Source organism: Coregonus clupeaformis, chromosome 19 (genome assembly GCF_020615455.1).
Source record: "Coregonus clupeaformis isolate EN_2021a chromosome 19, ASM2061545v1, whole genome shotgun sequence".
NCBI lineage: Eukaryota > Metazoa > Chordata > Actinopteri > Salmoniformes > Salmonidae > Coregonus > Coregonus clupeaformis.
In genome coordinates, this window is record NC_059210.1 from 46,184,367 (window position 1) to 46,201,315 (window position 16,949).

The 16,949-nt window shown below is 40.7% G+C and overlaps 2 protein-coding genes across 4 annotated transcripts; both read right to left on the reverse strand.

The window, feature by feature from the left end:
- Positions 1-1,695: 1,695 nt before the first annotated feature.
- On the reverse strand, positions 1,696-7,594 carry LOC121532171 (rab-like protein 2A). 3 transcript variants are annotated; one of them, XM_041837938.1, is made up of 9 exons: positions 7,453-7,594; positions 6,927-7,038; positions 6,734-6,763; positions 6,338-6,417; positions 6,066-6,145; positions 5,859-5,970; positions 5,683-5,780; positions 5,482-5,565; positions 1,696-2,001 (listed from the first exon to the last, which is right to left on the reverse strand). In XM_041837938.1, the coding sequence occupies exons 2-9, from the start codon at positions 7,031-7,033 to the stop codon at positions 1,918-1,920; spliced, it is 675 nt and encodes a 224-aa protein (XP_041693872.1). In that variant the 5' UTR covers positions 7,034-7,038; positions 7,453-7,594; the 3' UTR covers positions 1,696-1,917. The 3 variants fall into 3 exon arrangements, with proteins under 3 accessions (XP_041693872.1, XP_041693871.1, XP_041693873.1); XM_041837939.2 differs by adding an exon at positions 3,616-3,658 and having other exon boundaries at positions 1,916-2,001; positions 6,927-7,594; XM_041837937.1 differs by having other exon boundaries at positions 6,927-7,594.
- Positions 7,595-7,760: 166 nt separating this feature from the next.
- On the reverse strand, positions 7,761-16,248 carry LOC121531409 (outer dense fiber protein 3-B). The gene is made up of 7 exons (XM_041836647.2): positions 16,065-16,248; positions 15,259-15,377; positions 14,920-15,123; positions 9,311-9,412; positions 8,991-9,112; positions 8,703-8,843; positions 7,761-8,545 (listed from the first exon to the last, which is right to left on the reverse strand). Exons 2-7 carry the CDS (start codon positions 15,368-15,370, stop codon positions 8,453-8,455), a joined length of 774 nt encoding a protein of 257 aa, XP_041692581.1. The 5' UTR covers positions 15,371-15,377; positions 16,065-16,248; the 3' UTR covers positions 7,761-8,452.
- Between the last annotated feature and the right edge of the window lie 701 nt (positions 16,249-16,949).

Consider the following 16,949-nt stretch of genomic DNA (forward strand, 5'->3'; position numbering starts at 1 on the left):
ATGGTCCATGTTACAAAGTGGCTCAGTGACTCATGTTTGCATCTCAATGTGAAAAAAACTGTCTGCATGTTCTTCACAAAGAGGGCAAATGATGCTACTGAGCCAGATGTCTACGTGTCAGGGGAGAAGCTCCAGGTGATATCTGATTTTAAGTACCTTGGCATCATACTTGATTCCAACCTCTATTTTAAAAAGCTGGTGAAGAAGGTAACTAAAATAACCAAATTCAACCTAGCTAATCTCAGATTCATACGAAATTGTTTGACTACAGAGGTAGCAAAGCTGTACTACAATGCTATGATACAGCACCACTTAACATACTGCTTGACTAGTTGGGCCCAAGCTCGTTGTACAACATTAAAACCCATTCAGTCTGCCTACAAACAGGCTCTCAAAGTGCTTGATAGAAAGCCAAATAGCCATCATCACTGTTACATCCTCAGAAAGCATGAGCTCCTGAGTTGGGAAAATCTTGTGCAATACACCAACGCATGTCTTGTATTCAAGATCCTAAATGGCCTGGCTCCCCCTCCACTTAGTACTTTTGTTAAACAGAAAACCCAAACCCATGGCAGCAGATCCACAAGGTCTGCCATGAGAGATGACTGTATAGTTCCCTTAAGGAAAAGCACCTTTAGTCAACCTGCTTTCTCTGTGAGAGCTTCCCATGTCTGGAACACACTGCCACCAGACACACACACAACTGCACCACTTATCGCACCTTCACAAAAAACATAAAGACATGGCTAAAGGCCAAACAGATTTGTGAACATAATCTCTAGCTGTGTATTGCCGCTTTCCATGTTATCTGTTGTCTGTAGCTTATGAGGTGTGGAAACACTTTGTTGCTTTTATGTATTTTGTTTTGTTGCTTTTTGTGCTATTGCGCTGTCTGCGTGCTACGTGTTGATTGTCCTATGTTGCTCTGCATGTGCTCATTGTCTGTATTGTTATTGGAATTGTTTTGAATAACCTGTCCAGGGACTGCGGTTGAAAATTAGCCGGCTGGCTAAAACCGGCACTTTTACTGAAACGTTGATTAATGTGCACTGTCCCTGTAAAAATATTATTGGTGACATTGATGCAGTCTTTAACAGATGCAGCCAAGTCACAAGTGTTGAAACCACACGGACACAATTTCTAACACAGTCGCTAATGCCATCACATGGTTACAAGGTACATTCATTGTTTAAGATACATTAAAGACGACCTATAAAAGCTCTGGCTTTACACTGTAGCACTTAGAGCAACGATAGCAGGCTTTACATACATGTAATTCACTATAACATTGTACAAATCGCCATACACATGCCCTGTATGGTAAAAACATAAGATGGTAAAAGCTGATGACAAAGTAGCAAAGAGAGTTCACATTCACAGTTTCACTTTGCTATCATAAAATAGCAAGAATGGGGATTATAGGTATTGTACGTGTCCCACATTTTACAACGCTTCACATTCTAGATTCACCTCAAATAAATAGCCTGCTTCACACACGTTCACCCTGCCTGCCACAACATCTATCCTACAATATGTTTGTTCTCACATCAATAGATTGCCCCAGATCTCACAGGTTACTACTATTATATGGGTCAAGGGTTAACATTTCTGCAGCATCAGCCCCACAAAAACATGTCTCTTCCATGGCATAAAATGCAATCATGAGGAGAATGTAAGAATAACATGTCCACAAACTGAGAATAATGTCAATGTAACATATCCACAACATCAGTTACAGACTTGGGAGCAAGGCTCTCCCATGGTAAAGAGGTATCATGTCAACACAGTTAGAATAACATATCCACAGAGTCCATAGCTGCAGTGCAGTCAGAATCAGCTCTCATATTCACAATGCCAGTATAATTTAAAGATAATGTGTCCATAATGTGAGGATAATGTATCCACATCAACATCCAGTCAGACAGACTCGGGGCTCTCTGGTTTCAGTCTCTCCTCAGCTGTCTCTAACGACTCCTCCTTCTTCTGCTCCAGCTCAAAGTTCTACAGGTCAAGGATGAACAAAAAATGTATTACACTTAAAAATAGACTCAGCGACGTAGATGCAGAAAGTAAACAGCATAGTGAGTCAATTTCCGCTACAACTAAGAGCGTTGAAGCGCAAGGCTCAACTTCTCTGCTGTTTTGGTCCCGTGGCTACAACGCAGACGATACACAACTAATCTTCTCCTTTCCCCCTTCTGATAACCAGGTGACGAATCGCATCTCTGCATGTCTGGCAGACATATCAGTATGGATGACGGATCACCACCTCAAGCTGAACCCTGGCAAGACGGAGCTGCTCTTCCTCCCGGGGAAGGACTGCCCGTTCCATGATCTCGCCATCACGGTTGACAACTCCGTTGTGTCCTCCTCCCAGAGTGCGAAGAGCCTTGGCGTGACCCTGGACAACACCCTGTCGTTCTCCGCTAACATCAAGGCGGTGACCCGCTCCTGCAGGTTCATGCTCTACAACATTCGGAGAGTACGACCCTGCCTTACACAGGAAGCGGCACAGGTCCTAATCCAGGCACTTGTCATCTCCCGTCTGGATTACTGCAACTCGCTGTTGGCTGGCCTCCCTGCCTGTGCCATTAAACCCCTACAACTCATCCAGAACGCCGCAGCCCGTCTGGTGTTCAACCTTCCCAAGTTCTCTCACGTCACCCCCCTCCTCCGCACACTCCACTGGCTTCCAGTTGAAGCTCGCATCCGTTACAAGACCATGGTGCTTGCCTATGGAGCAGTGAGGGGAACGGCACCTCTGTACCTTCGGGCTCTGATCAGTCCCTACACCCAAACGAGGGCATTGCGTTCATCCACCTCTGGCCTGCTGGCTCCCCTTCCTCTGCGGAAGCATAGTTCCCGCTCAGCCCAGTCAAAACTGTTCGCTGCTCTGGCACCCCAATGGTGGAACAAGCTCCATCACGACGCCAGGACAGCGGAGTCACTCACCACCTTCCGGAGACATTTGAAACCCCACCTCTTTAAGGAATACCTGGGATAGGATAAAGTAATCCTTCTACCCCCCCCCCAAAAAATGGTAAAGTGGTTATCCCACTGGCTATAGGGTGAATGCACCAATTTGTGAGTCGCTCTGGATAAGAGCGTCTGCTAAATGACGTAAATGTGCCCTTGAGCAAGGCACTTAACCCTAATTGCTCCTGTAAGTCGCTCTGGATAAGAGCGTCTGCTAAATGACTAAAATGTAAATGTAAATGTAAATGTTGTAAAAGCGTGAAGCAGATACTGTGTGACTGTGAAAACGAAGTTGTGCATCTTGCTCATCGCAATATATGCGGTGCTGCTTGTGGCAACGTCATTTAGCTGAGTCAGCCTGCTAAATGACTTAAAGGTAATCTTATCCAGAGCAACTGTCAGTCAAATACATGGAGCGAAGCTGGTTCTGGCATGAATTCAAGTCAATCACATGATTAGTCAGCTGACAGTATCAGCTGAGTTTCTGATCAATCAGACATTGAACACACAACATGATGGCGCTTCTTTCAAATAGACCTCAGAAAGCTGCTGCCTTCTGGTTCTGCTCTTCTGTTTATCAAGGGCATGGCAGATACTCTGCTCCCTTACCCCTAGCTTAGCTTTGTTTAGGTTCATTACCTGAGCATTTCCTTGGTTGGGGAGCACCCTTGAAGAGCAGAGCCTAAACGCCAGACCAAATGTATCATCATTCACATTTTCTGTTCAATTAAAATGTGAACTCAACCAAATACGTTCATTCTAATAGCATAACCAGAACAACTGTCAGTGAAATAGCGGCAGTCATTTAAGGAGATGGAAACAGCTAAAGATATGAGTGTATAATATCAGTGAGCTAATATCCAGAGAGGGAAATACAGTTGAAGTCGGAGGTTTACATACACTTAGGTTGGAGTCATTAAAACTCGTTTTTCAACCACTCCACAAATTTCTTGTTAAACTATCGTTTTGGCAAGTTGGTTAGGACATCTACTTTGTGCATGACACAAGTAATTTTTCCAACAATTGTTTACAGACAGATTATTTCACTTATAATTCACTGTATCACAATTCCAGTGGATCAGAAGTTTACATACACTAAGTTGACTGTGCCTTTCAACAGCTTGGAAAATTCCAGAAAATGATGTCACAGCTTTAGAAGATTCTGATAGGCTAATTGACATCATTTGAGTCAATTGGAGGTGTACCTGTGGATGTATTTCAAGGCCTACATTCAAACTCAGTGCCTCTTTACTTGACATCATGGGAAAATCAAAAGAAATCAGCCAAGACCTCAGAAAAAAAATTGTAGACCTCCACAAGTCTGGTTCATCCTTGGGAGCAATTTCCAAACGCCTGAAGGTACCACGTTCATCTGTACAAACAATAGTACGCAAGTATAAACACCATGGGACCATGCAGCAGTCATACCGCTCAGGAAGGAAACGCGTTCTGTCTCCTAGAGATGAACATACTTTGGTGCGAAAAGTATAAATAAATCCCAGAACAACAGCAAAGGACCTTGTGAAGATACTAGAGGAAACAGGTACAAAAGTATCTATATCCACAGTAAAACGAGTCCTATATCAACATAACCTGAAAGGACGCTCAGCAAGGAAGAAGCCACTGCTCCAAAACCGCCATAAAAAAGCCAGACTACAGTTTGCAACTGCACATGGGGACAAAGATCGTACTTTTTGGAGAAATGTCCTCTGGTCTGATGAAACAAAAATATAACTGTTTGGCCATAATGACCATTGTTATGTTTGGAGGAAAAAGGGGGTTGCTTGCAAGCCGAAGAACACCATCCCAACCGTGAAGCACGGGGGTGGCAGCCTCATGCTGTGGGGGTGCTTTGCTGCAGGAGGGACTGGTGCACTTCACAAAATAGATGGCATCATGAGGAAGGAAAATTATGTGGATATATTGAAGCAGCATCTCAAGACATCAGTCAGGATGTTAAAGCTTGGTCTCAAATGGGTCTTCCAAATGGACAATGACCCCAAGCATACTTCCAAAGTTGTGGCAAAATGGCTTAAGGACAACAAAGTCAAGGTATTGGAGTGGCCATCACAATGCCCAGACCTCAATCCTATAGAAAATCTGTGGGCAGAACTGAAAAAGCGTGTGCGAGCGAGGCCTACAAACCTGACTCAGTTACACCAGCTCTGTCAGGAGGAATGTGCCAAAATTCACCCAACTTATTGTGGGAAGCTACCCGAAACGTTTGACCCAAGTTAAACAATTTAAAGGCAATGCTACCAAATACTAACTGAGTGTATGTAAACTTCTGACCCATTGGGAATGTGATGAAAGAAATAAAAGCTGAAATAAATCACTCTACTATTATTCTGACATTTCACATTCTTCAAATAAAGTGGTGATCCTAACTGACCTAAGACAGGGAATTTTTACTAGGATAAAATGTCAGGAATTGTGAAAAACTGAGTTTAAATGTATTTGGCTAAGGTGTATGTAAACTTCCGACTTCAACTGTATGTACTGTACCTCCAGCTCCCGCATCACTTCATCCATGAAGTCACTAGAGTTCTGCTTGTAAGACATTGCCATCTTGATTGTTTCTTTGAACATCTGGGAGACATTTTGAAAGAGAGAAAAGGTTTTGTAAATGTAATTTTTTGTTAAGCAACAAATACAGTATACACAGTATTGTGTGTGTGTCTTAAGGACAATGTTGTCCATCCTCACCTTGACTACGTTGGTCCCATCAGCAGCAGATACAAAGTACAAAGGAAGTCCCTGCTTCTTGGCAAAGTTAAAGTTCCTCTGGGTCACCTTCATATCAGCTGCAAACAACGGAGTAAAAATAAAAAATAAAGTAAAAATAAAATATTATTAGATTTAGCCTGTCTGGCAGGACTCACCATCTATCTTGTTAGCCACCACCACACAGGGGATCTCAGGCCTGTACTCTCTCAGCTCTGTATACCAGCTGGTCAGGTTCTTATAGGTGATCTTCCTCTGCACGTCAAACACCTGACAAAGACGAGTACAGTCAATGATACAGGCTATGACATAAGTATGAGCCTTGAAGTAATGTTGTCATCTTAGCAGCTAGTGTGAAGTCTTACCATGATACAGGCGTGAGCCTTGTGGTAGTACGAGGGATGCATGCTCTGGAACCGCTCCTGTCCGGCCGTATCCCAGAAGTCTTTGAGGCAGACATAAGTACAAACACAGCTGAAGGCAACCAAACAGATACCAAGGCAACCAGATAACATAACAGCACGATTATGGTTCACAGCAATAACCGATCAGTTTACTGAAAACCAGTTGACTATAGCCTTAACAACTCTTCAGTCTAAACCAGACATTTTGATAAGAAAACAATTGATAAACATACCTACTAATACAGCCTTGCTGTCGATGGTGGTAGTGTATTTGTAAAGCGTCAGGGCATAGGTTGACAGCTGCTGGGGACGACTGGAGAACAAGTTAAGAAATAGAATAAACAACTTTGTCAACCCTCTATACTGTAGCTACAGCATGTGGTCACATTGCTGGTCAAAAGGCATGTCGGCATACTGGATGACCAACCAGCTACAAGCCAAATCAGTTACTGCATGAACTATTGAGAAGGAATTGGGTTTCTTTCAGTTTAATACTATCAACATTAGGCAACACCTACTTAGTTAGCTACATCAAGCTAAAAGACTGATTAATTTATTCTGTGATCATGCGACACTCAAAACCCAATTACAGAAATCATAGATGAGAGTGCCAGCGTGAGAAAGGATACTATCCATCTATCAGAAACCTCTCCATCAACCTGTAAAACAACAAGAGGCGGTTGTTAACATCTTCTCCTGGGTCACAAAAAGTAAGCACTACTGCTGATATAAAATTGAGTTAGCTTTACTGAGAACATTCAGCATCTTTGAGATGTATTTGCAGTGACAATTAAAATATGGCATACTCCCTATCTAACTTACTTGGATTTGCCCACTGCACTGTCTCCAAGGCAGATGATCTTGACTTCTTCATCTGCATCATATTTCTCTTGGTCCAGTTCAGGAATGCCACTGGCGTCGCCTGCCATCCTACCTTTAGGATGGGGAAATCAGCTGCGTCTCACAGCAGCTTAGCTAGCTACAGTACCTGGCTAGAAGTTAGCTAGCAAAAGGAATGCACTTAACTTAGTCTGTGATTAACGGCAAGTAGCTGGCTAGCTTCTGTTCTGAGCTAGCCAAGTTAACTGATTAACGTTAGCTAACTAACTAGATATAGCTACACATCTTTGCATGCATTCACTTAAAATATGACCCAAACCCATTCGAAGTCATGTCTAAGTTAACTTATTAGCTAGCTGTCGAAACTGGCATGTTTTCAACCCGACGTTGGTTAGCTATCTACAGTAACGTTAGCCAAGCCAGTGCAGTGGCTACTTGTTAGGCTAGCTAACATAACACCTAGTCAGGGATATTGCTATGTTCCTGATATTATGCTATATCTAGCAACCTGCTTTAGCTGTCAGTAGTCTAGCACAATAAGTAGAAAAACTTTATCTATTGTTGGCAAAACGCTAGTTTTGTAGTTAGAATCTTCATGTTTTTGTAGCAACAGCTTCCTTCAGAGAATTTCTGTTTCTATGCAACGCAGACGCTTGAAGGCCCCCTTTTTTGAACGAGGCTGTTCCTATTATTGCCTGAAACTGTGTATATATTGGGTTATTTCCAATGATTGTCCAAAGGTTTATTTTACCATGACAGAAAAAAGTACAATGACAACCATTGTTGAAAATGTATATATTTTTTATAACTAGCGTTTTTTATTACCACAATTTTACAAGTTTGACATGTTATAACAAAGTGAGTGAACATAGCCAGGTCATTTTGTTTTGAGAAGAATCATGTCAGATCAATGTTATATCAACACACAACTAATGTATTGGAACAATAACATATTATAATACTAGGTATTTCATAATTTTCATACTGAAAGTGGTCATAAACCTTTGGCATAACATCAAACTCTGAGTCTCATGTGGTAAAATATGTGCAAATTAAAACAGTATTGGGCCCAAAAACTGTTCCCCAAATCATAGCATTCATGCAACAAACAAGTGACACAAAATATGAAGGGAGGCCACAGGTGAAGTAGTGTTTGTGTAGTACAGGCCTAATCCTTTTTTTCCACAAGTATTCATAACATTCAAGCATGCTGAATAGCCTGTGTTTTTATGCTATTCAAATCAAATTGATGTGATAAAACATAGCCTTCATATAAAAAATGTAAAAATAAATGTTTTAATGGTCAACAAGGATTATGTGATTGTCAGGTTAGCTTGTCTTCCAGCATCATTGTACTCAATGCAGGATAGGCAATACATAAGAACAATAAGGCACAATTAATTGCTTTCTTCACTGCAGAGCAGTTTGATACTGCTGAATTTATTGTTGGGATAATGGGATAGGGATGAGGAAAAGGGATGAGGTAAATGGAGGAATGGGAAGGGTTCCTATTCCACCAAGTCCACGATGAGCGGAGCGATGAACTCAGAATGACGAATTCCGAAAGAGAAGCTTGGAGGTTTGATCCTGGTGAAGGTCACCTTGGAACAGAAGACAGTCAGTTAGTGCATTACCCATGCAACAGAGGGTAGAAACAAACTTTGTAGAAGATATGTTCATATTATTTTTATATGATTTTAATCATTGCATAAGTACACAATTATAGAAGTGTGATATGGTTATGATGAGGTGTCTTGCCTGTTCAGGGTGGTGAGCTCCAGGGCCTGGTTTCTTGGTGGTGTCTCCAGGCATGCTGTTGCGTCCTGTCATGCTGTAGTGGGGGGGCTTGTGTTTGTAGGTGCAGGGGTCCACCACTCTGTATGTCCCTGGGCCAGGCGTCTGATGTACAGATGGAAACACACAGGGAAGAAATGTGAGGGAAGAAAACAATGAACGATAGGCCTACTAACTCAATCTGTTCATCATCGATAAAGAGGACAGATGAGATGTCCATTTTGAAGAGTTTGTTTGACATGTCAGATCTACCTTCTGCAGGTCCTCGTGGAAGCTGCCGATCTTGCTGCGTCCTCGGAGGGAGAAGTTAGGGGCAGAGGTTTTGTTGACGGTGGCAGGCCCTAGCACAGAGGGCAGCATGTAAGCAGCAGGGCCTGAGAGAGAGGACACAAACAATCACATTTCGTAAGTACACCAACATTATATACAGTTCTATCACATTTTCACTGTTCATCGAACATGCTATCACTGAATATTCGATCGATCACTTTCTAAAATTCTACAGCCAACATTCTATTCCACATCTCTTAAAGCCACAGTGTTGGACTTATCATTATTGAAGAGGATGTTACCTGGGGTCTGGTCGTTGCGGAAGCCTTTGCTCCTGGCAGACAGGGAGTAGGCAGGGGCAGAGTAATATGCAGACTTCCCTGACCTCTCAGGGGAGTAGCGGCCTAAAACACCAAACAGACAGTTAGAACAAAGTCTCATATTATGTGTCTTGAGTCTGTATGTGTGTGTAGTTTCTCAGAGACGGTGTGTGCGTTTTGAGAATTCTTGTGTGTGTGTGTATATGTGTACTTTTTTTAAATGTTTTTTTTCTCCAATATTTTTAATATCTATTTATTTATTTTTTACTTTTTTTTTGTTTTTTTTGTTTTTGTATTTTTTGGGGGGGAATGGATCAGCTTAATATTGCAGATAGATTGTATCTTCTATCAATGTAATTGTCTGCATCACTTCCAATCCCCCATGTTTTTTTATTTTTATTTTTATATATACACTCCCCTTTATTACTTTTCAACCCCACCATCCTTTCCCTACTTGGAGTAAATTAGTGAACAACAATGCCCAGGCCTCTACTTCCGGTCTATACTTACTATCTACACCTTATGGACAGAGTTAATTTTACAATAATTATATTATATATATATATATATATATATATATATATATATATATATATATATATTATTATTTTTTTTTTATTGCTCCTGAACTTCTTCTACTCCCAACCTCTCCGATCATTTTCATGATGTCCATCCGGTTTGCTTCTATATGCCATATCTTTCTAACTGTGCTCTTTCCCAAAAGCTCCCAACATACAACCTATATACTTATTATGGACACAGTATGCTTACATTATTAGCTATCTTTGTTATTATTTGTTGTTATTTGTTATTAGTCCCATCCTTCAACTCTATTCAATACCTCCCATCTATCTCTTAACACCATCCATATAGGATTTCTATTTGCCATATATATTTCAACCGTACTGTGATGTTTTACAAAAGTTCTGAACCTTTCTATTCTCATTGCTTCTACAGATTGTGAATTAAAAATAAACATTTTTGCTAAAAGTATTATTATATTATTGATTGATTGACTATGACTTTTCAGATCACCCAATAATGCTATCTGCAAGGATAGTTCCAGGTAAATATTGCAATCCTTTAGCCATTCCTGGACCTGTGTCCAAAAACAAGCTACAAATGGACAGAACCAAAACAAATGATCTAATGATTCTGTCTCTTCACAGAAAAAATCTGCAGAGCTGGGAAGATTGTATCCCCCCATATAAATAACATTATATTGGTAGCAATAATTTTATATAATAATTTAAATTGAAAGATTCTAATTTTTGAATCCGGTGTCGTTTTGCGTGTCAGTTCATAAACACTATGCCATGGGATCGGTACGTCAAAGATCTCTTCCCAACTATTTTGCAATCTATATGGGACGCTATACATTTTGCTAGGATTTTTGCATCACAACACTGAAGTGTAAGGGGCCTCCAATTTTGTAAATGGACTGGATCTTTATATTTTCCACTTGTATCCTGTTTCAGTAATAATGAGATCAGACCTTCTTCTTGAGTGTCAGATAATCTAGCATTTACATAGGAGTGGTTAAAACATGCTAATAACGGTCCTCTTAGTATATCAAAAAAGGTTTGGTATACCTCGACTGGTATGCCATCCAACCCTGGAGTTTTCCCAGACTTAAAGTCTTTAATTGCATCCAGAAGTTCCTCCTCTGTAATTTCACCTTCACATGAGTCTTTCTGTGTGGCTGTTAATTTGACATTATCAATAGAAAAAAAATCTCTACAATTAGCTTCAGTTAGAGGAGATGGAGGCGGCTGAAAAGAAAACATATGCTTAAAGTACTTTGTTTCTTCCTTCAAAATATCATTTGGTGAATTATGGGTGACTCCGTCAATTGTAACCAGTTTCATTAAGTTCTTTTTGGTAGCATTCCTATGTTGAAGATTAAAAAATAATTTTGTGCATTTTTCCCCATATTCCATCCAGTTTGCTTTATTTTTATAATATATTACACTTGATCTTTCTTGAATAAGTTTCTCCATTTCTTTTTGTTTTTCCTCTAATTTATTCTGAGCCTCTATGTTACAGTTTTTATTGCCATCTATCTGTTCTGTTAGACTTTCTATTTCCTTTCTTAGTATAAACTCTTTTGACCTAAATTGCTTTTGTTTTCGAGATGAGTACTGAATTGCATGGCCTCTAAAGGCACATTTAAAGGTGTCCCATACAATAAGGGGATTCGCTGTACCTATGTTATGTTGGAAAAAGTCAGTTATAAATTCCTTTGTTCTAATTATAAATAAATTATCATTCAATAGGCTTTGATTAAATTTCCAATATCCTCGCCCACGTGGAAATTCAGTAAGAGTAATGTATATGCCTATTATATGATGGTCCGACCGCATTCTGTCCCCTATCAACACTTTTTTTTTACTTTTGGTGCCAACGAGAATGAGATAAGAAAGAAGTCAAGACGACTAGCTTGATTCAGTCTCCGCCATGTATATCTCACTAGATCAGTATATTTAAGCCTCCATATATCTACTAGTTCTAATGTATCCATGACATTCACAATTTCCTTAAGAGCATGTGGGTGATTGTTTGTGGTGTGATTTCCTTTACGGTCCATTGAGCTATTTAAAACAGTATTATAATCCCCCACCATAATAATATTGTCTTGAGTTGCTTGCAGGCTTGATAATTTATTATATATATTGTCAAAGAATTGTGGATCATCATTATTTGGTCCGTAAAGGTTAATGAGCCATATCTGTTTATGGTCCAATAACATATTTAAAATAATCCATCTACCTTGTGTATCTATTTGTACAATTTGCACATTCGGATCGAAATTACTATTAATTAATATCATCACCCCTTTTGAATTTCTTTGCCCATGGGAGAAGTATATTTCCCCCCCCCCCCCCCCCATTCTTTTTTCCACGCTACTTCATCTCGAATTGTTGAATGAGTTTCCTGTATACAATAGATATTATATTCCTTCTCTTTGAGCCATGTAAATATTGTTCTTCTTTTGTTATTATCAGCTAAGCCATTACAATTATAACTGGCTATACATATTTCACCATACACCATAATGAGATACAAGTTTCAAGTCTATTTATCATTATATATGTTTGTAAATTTACCAATAAAAATAGCGTAATGATTGAGTGTCCATATAGCTGTACCGTGATATTTGCACTGCTACGGAGCAACCCTTCAATTGTTCTCCACTAATTCCCCCGCTAAAGCCCCTCCCCATCCCAAGTTGAGCCGTCATCCCAGTGATCAGCATCCCACCCACGTCCCTCCGCATCCCTAAGGCCCCGAGAGGCCAGGACCCATCCATCGAAAACAGCAAACAGTACCACCCACAAAACAGAAGCAGATTAACCGCCAAAAGCATTTCCAATGCTTTCACCTCTATATATATATATATATATATATAACTATTTTTTTTAAATTATGCATATCCTAATTTCCATCATTATCAATTAATATGCGTAATAATGTCGGCAGTTCACGCGTAGGATTCTAACATATAACCCGGATTGCCATTGTATTACATTTAATTCATTGACAAGCAATTATTATCCTAGCAAATAATTCCCGTGGTCCATCCCATACCCTCCCCCCAGCATCCCCACCCCCCCACAACAGATGCCAGACAAGCACACACGCACATACTCACATACTCACATACTCCAACACACTCAACCCCCCTCCTCCACAATCCACCATAAAATCAGATACTCAACGGCTGTTATATCCCAGAGCCCAACTCGAGAAATAACTTGATTTACGAGTGCACATACAGTTAAAGCTGATTGAGAAAGCATGCAGATTGAGCAGAAATTGATAACAATGTGAGATTTGATTAATCTACGTCAAGTCCTAGGTGATGGAGATCAGATCCACCCTCTTCACCTGAGACACAAACACTCTGATCCCCTGTTGTAACCATTTTCCCAAGCATCTCCATGCGGTCAGACCTTTGATTATTTTGTGCCACCTGGGCTACAATGATAAACCCCCTCTCTGATTGTCCGAGTGTGACCCCCTCCCCATGGGTTACTGCAGCCTGTGTTGCCAGCACTGCCACTACCTGGGTGGGCGTACCCCACCGGAATCCCCACCGGCTAGGTAAAAGGTCGTCAAGGTTCTCATTAGCAGCTTTGAGAATTTCCTTGTATATTATGCTCTCCCATCAGGGGGCTCTGGCTTTGTAGGACCAACCCTGCCAGGCAGGCTCAGAATCTTGAGGGGGCGGTGCTGCTCAAGTAGGTCTCTGACCGCATTTATTTCTCTGTTTAGGCTGCATATTCACAGCAGGTCCATAAAAGAGATGGGAACTTCTCTTTGGTGTATGGGTCGCTCAGGTCGGTGTCCAGGTTATAGGGTTAGGGATCTTTCCATCATGATAGGACAATGAAAAATTAGATTAGATGTATACTATATTTAAAAATGTATATCCCTCATCTACACAAAATTGAAAGCTCTCTCTCACTACCCCTGCTCATAGACCCCCGGTCGGCTCTGGGATATGCAACCATTTCCCCTCTCACTCACTTAACGCCGCACCTTTTCAAACACAAAAATGCACACCACATGGTTGACTGGGGAAGAAATGGGCTGAGCGTGCAAACGCACCCGCATCCACATCTGCCGCAAGGGGGAGTATATGTGTACTTGCAAGTGTGTGTGTTTATCCAAAGCAACTTAGTCATGCGTGCATACATTTTACGTACGGGTGAACCTGAGCTACAGAGGTTGCCATTTGAGACGCAACCCATTTGAGACGCAATGCAATGTTTAGCCTTGTTTATCTTCACGCTACATTCCTCTATGGAGGCGGTCTGTCCTGATGATAGATTAGATGATGTCCTTCTGATGTAATGGATTCCAAAGGTGATCGTTGTTTAATGATGAAGAAATATAAGGCTTTGGCCTTGGTGGCCCTCAGGGTTGAGAAGACAGGGCTGGAGAGAGAGATTCACTTCACACCTTAGTTAAGATAGGATCTTACGTTTGTGGGTTTGGAAATTTCTTAAATAGTCGTGTCTTACATTAGCCTATTGGCTTTCTCTGTCTAAGCAAGCTGGTAGTTCTTTTTTCCCCCCAACAAAATAAGCAGATTTTAGGCATTAGAACTTGACAGATGTGTTGTTTGAAAAAACATGATTTATAGTCTCTTGGTAAGATCCAATGTGAACGGAGGTTGTTATCAACATTGTGAAAGATTTATTTTGATGTTGTCGCTGCAATCATTTCCTCAGTCTGTTCGAGGGTTCCCACTTCTTGAGAAGAAAAGTTGACATTTTATTAAAATTGGATGTAGAAATTATAGAAATGTTGTCATCTGTATAAGAAACATGCAAGTGTACCAGAAAATGTGAAATGACACTGATGTCTGAGGACCAGTTCGTTTTTTGTTACTGAAACATGTTGATCTTCCAGATGTTAAGGAGGTGTTATTTAGTCATATTTTAGACCCACTGTTAGAGTACCACCACATGATGTCTGACTGGTATCATTAAGGCACCACTATCCATCCTCACATTAAACACATGCAGATGAAAAAATTAAATAAAATAAAAAAGAACTACTAAAATGGTGTGTGTGTTACTGACCAGGTCCGGGGGTTTGGAACAGCTGGGGGTCTTTGGGGCGGCTGTAGAGGGAGTATACAGGGGTCCCGTCACGCCCAATCCTGGTGATGTTGGAGGGAACCAAGTACCCTGGCCCGGGGGAGCAGTCTGAGCTGAATTGGCGGTGACGAGTCCCAAAACTGAACGCAGGTGCTTTCAGCTTTCTGGGGTCATGGTAGTTCAGACCTGAAGAAGGATAGGCGAAGATGATTGCCCATGTGTCTTTTTATACTCCAAAATAAAACCAATCAACCAACTAATCAAAAGGTTAATAACAAATCAACCAATAAATCAATCAGTCAATCACTAAGTTAATTGTACCTGTTGCTCCAGGCAGGGCATACTTGGGTCCAGGGCTGCTGTAGAGTGCAGCGATGGGACCTCGGGGCTTGTGGGGCCTCCAGGAGCCAACCCAAACATCAGTGCCTGACATGATTAGTCTGTGGACAAGGACATGGAATTAGAGTCAATTTAAACTTGCTGGATGCTCATCCCAATAGTGTTTTCATTAAAAATATCCTAAAAACTGCCTTTTAAGGATAGTGGAAAGCCCCCAGGGTTTTGAAATGCATAAATAGGAGCTACTGTCTCATCTCTCTCATTCTTTCGATTCGGGATCTATGAGTCTGCCACTTAACTTTACATTGTGTATTTGTGTACGATCGGAATCTAGTGGCGTGGGCTGTGGCCTGAACAATAGCCCAGTTTAGGAATAAACCTGTGTTCTGCCCTGCACATCTGGTGTTCGTCTCTTTTCCCTTTATGACCCAGCCCGGGTCATTACAATACTATTTATGGGTCTCTGCTGCCTCAACGTTAATTTATAGACACATAACGATTTCCCCTTAATTGAGACCTCTTTCTGAAATAAAAGTTTATAGAAGCATACTAGTGCTTAAACTATGAACAGATATGAATTCATCATGCTGATACAGACCTACCACCATACCGTTGTCAAAATAGGACACGGACGATAAAATATATATATATATATTCCACACCGACAATGACAGTGTGACTGCGCGTCTGCGTCTGGCTGTATTCAAATTAACCGCTTATCTAAATGGGCATCTGTTGGCAAGATAAACATTGATGTAAGAAAAATCGACCTTATCTAAATGGCCAACCTGTATTGTAGTTCGTTGTCTTCTCCGCACTGTTCTTCTCCGCACTCAGTGCTCCCTAGGACACGGCACGTGCACTGGACCAAACACTGGGGAGCTCTGATTGTTTGACTTTGGTTGTCCTCATGCTCACTATGACGACGTTACCATGGAGACGCAATTTTGACAGGCAGGTCAGCTTTAAATTCACAATGTGGCAAAAAAGAAACATGTTAACGATTCAAAAACATGAAGGATAACATTATATAGGTTTCTTCTGTAATGCAACGAAGTCAGAACTTCTTCAAAGAGATAATTTAGTTTCTTTGTGTGTGTCTGTGGGGTCTGGATTCTGTGCAAGAAATAAGGCTACTGTCTACCTGACAGGCTCAATTTCCCGTTGAACTTGTCATCTTTCTTCATCTTTCTTTTTAGAGGTAAAATGGATATCGATTCTGAGACATGACATTAGTATTTTCATATTTCAGTATACGCTTTTCATATTTATTCGAAATTCCTGTGCTTTTTAGAGGATTTCTCACAAAAAAACAAGCGTATCTCTGTGAAATGTCAATGGAGCACTGAGTGTATACCAAACTTTTTTTTACCAAAGCCTTAAAATGTACAATTACATTGAATTCAGCTCATGTCCTCTAATTTTGTTTTTTTTCGACCCGCAGAAACAACTTTAAAGACGACGATCACAAAATGTAAAATCCTCAAAAGTTGTTGTGAGAAACCTACACCGCAATGTCAACAGAGCTCGGTGTTTAGGCTATTATCGGATTCATTAGGTCACTTACGAAATCCGACTTTTTGGATACAATATTAATGATATGTTAGAGAAAACCCCCACTGAAAGATACAGAACATGAGTAATCATATTTATCTTGGTAAACTGTATTTTAT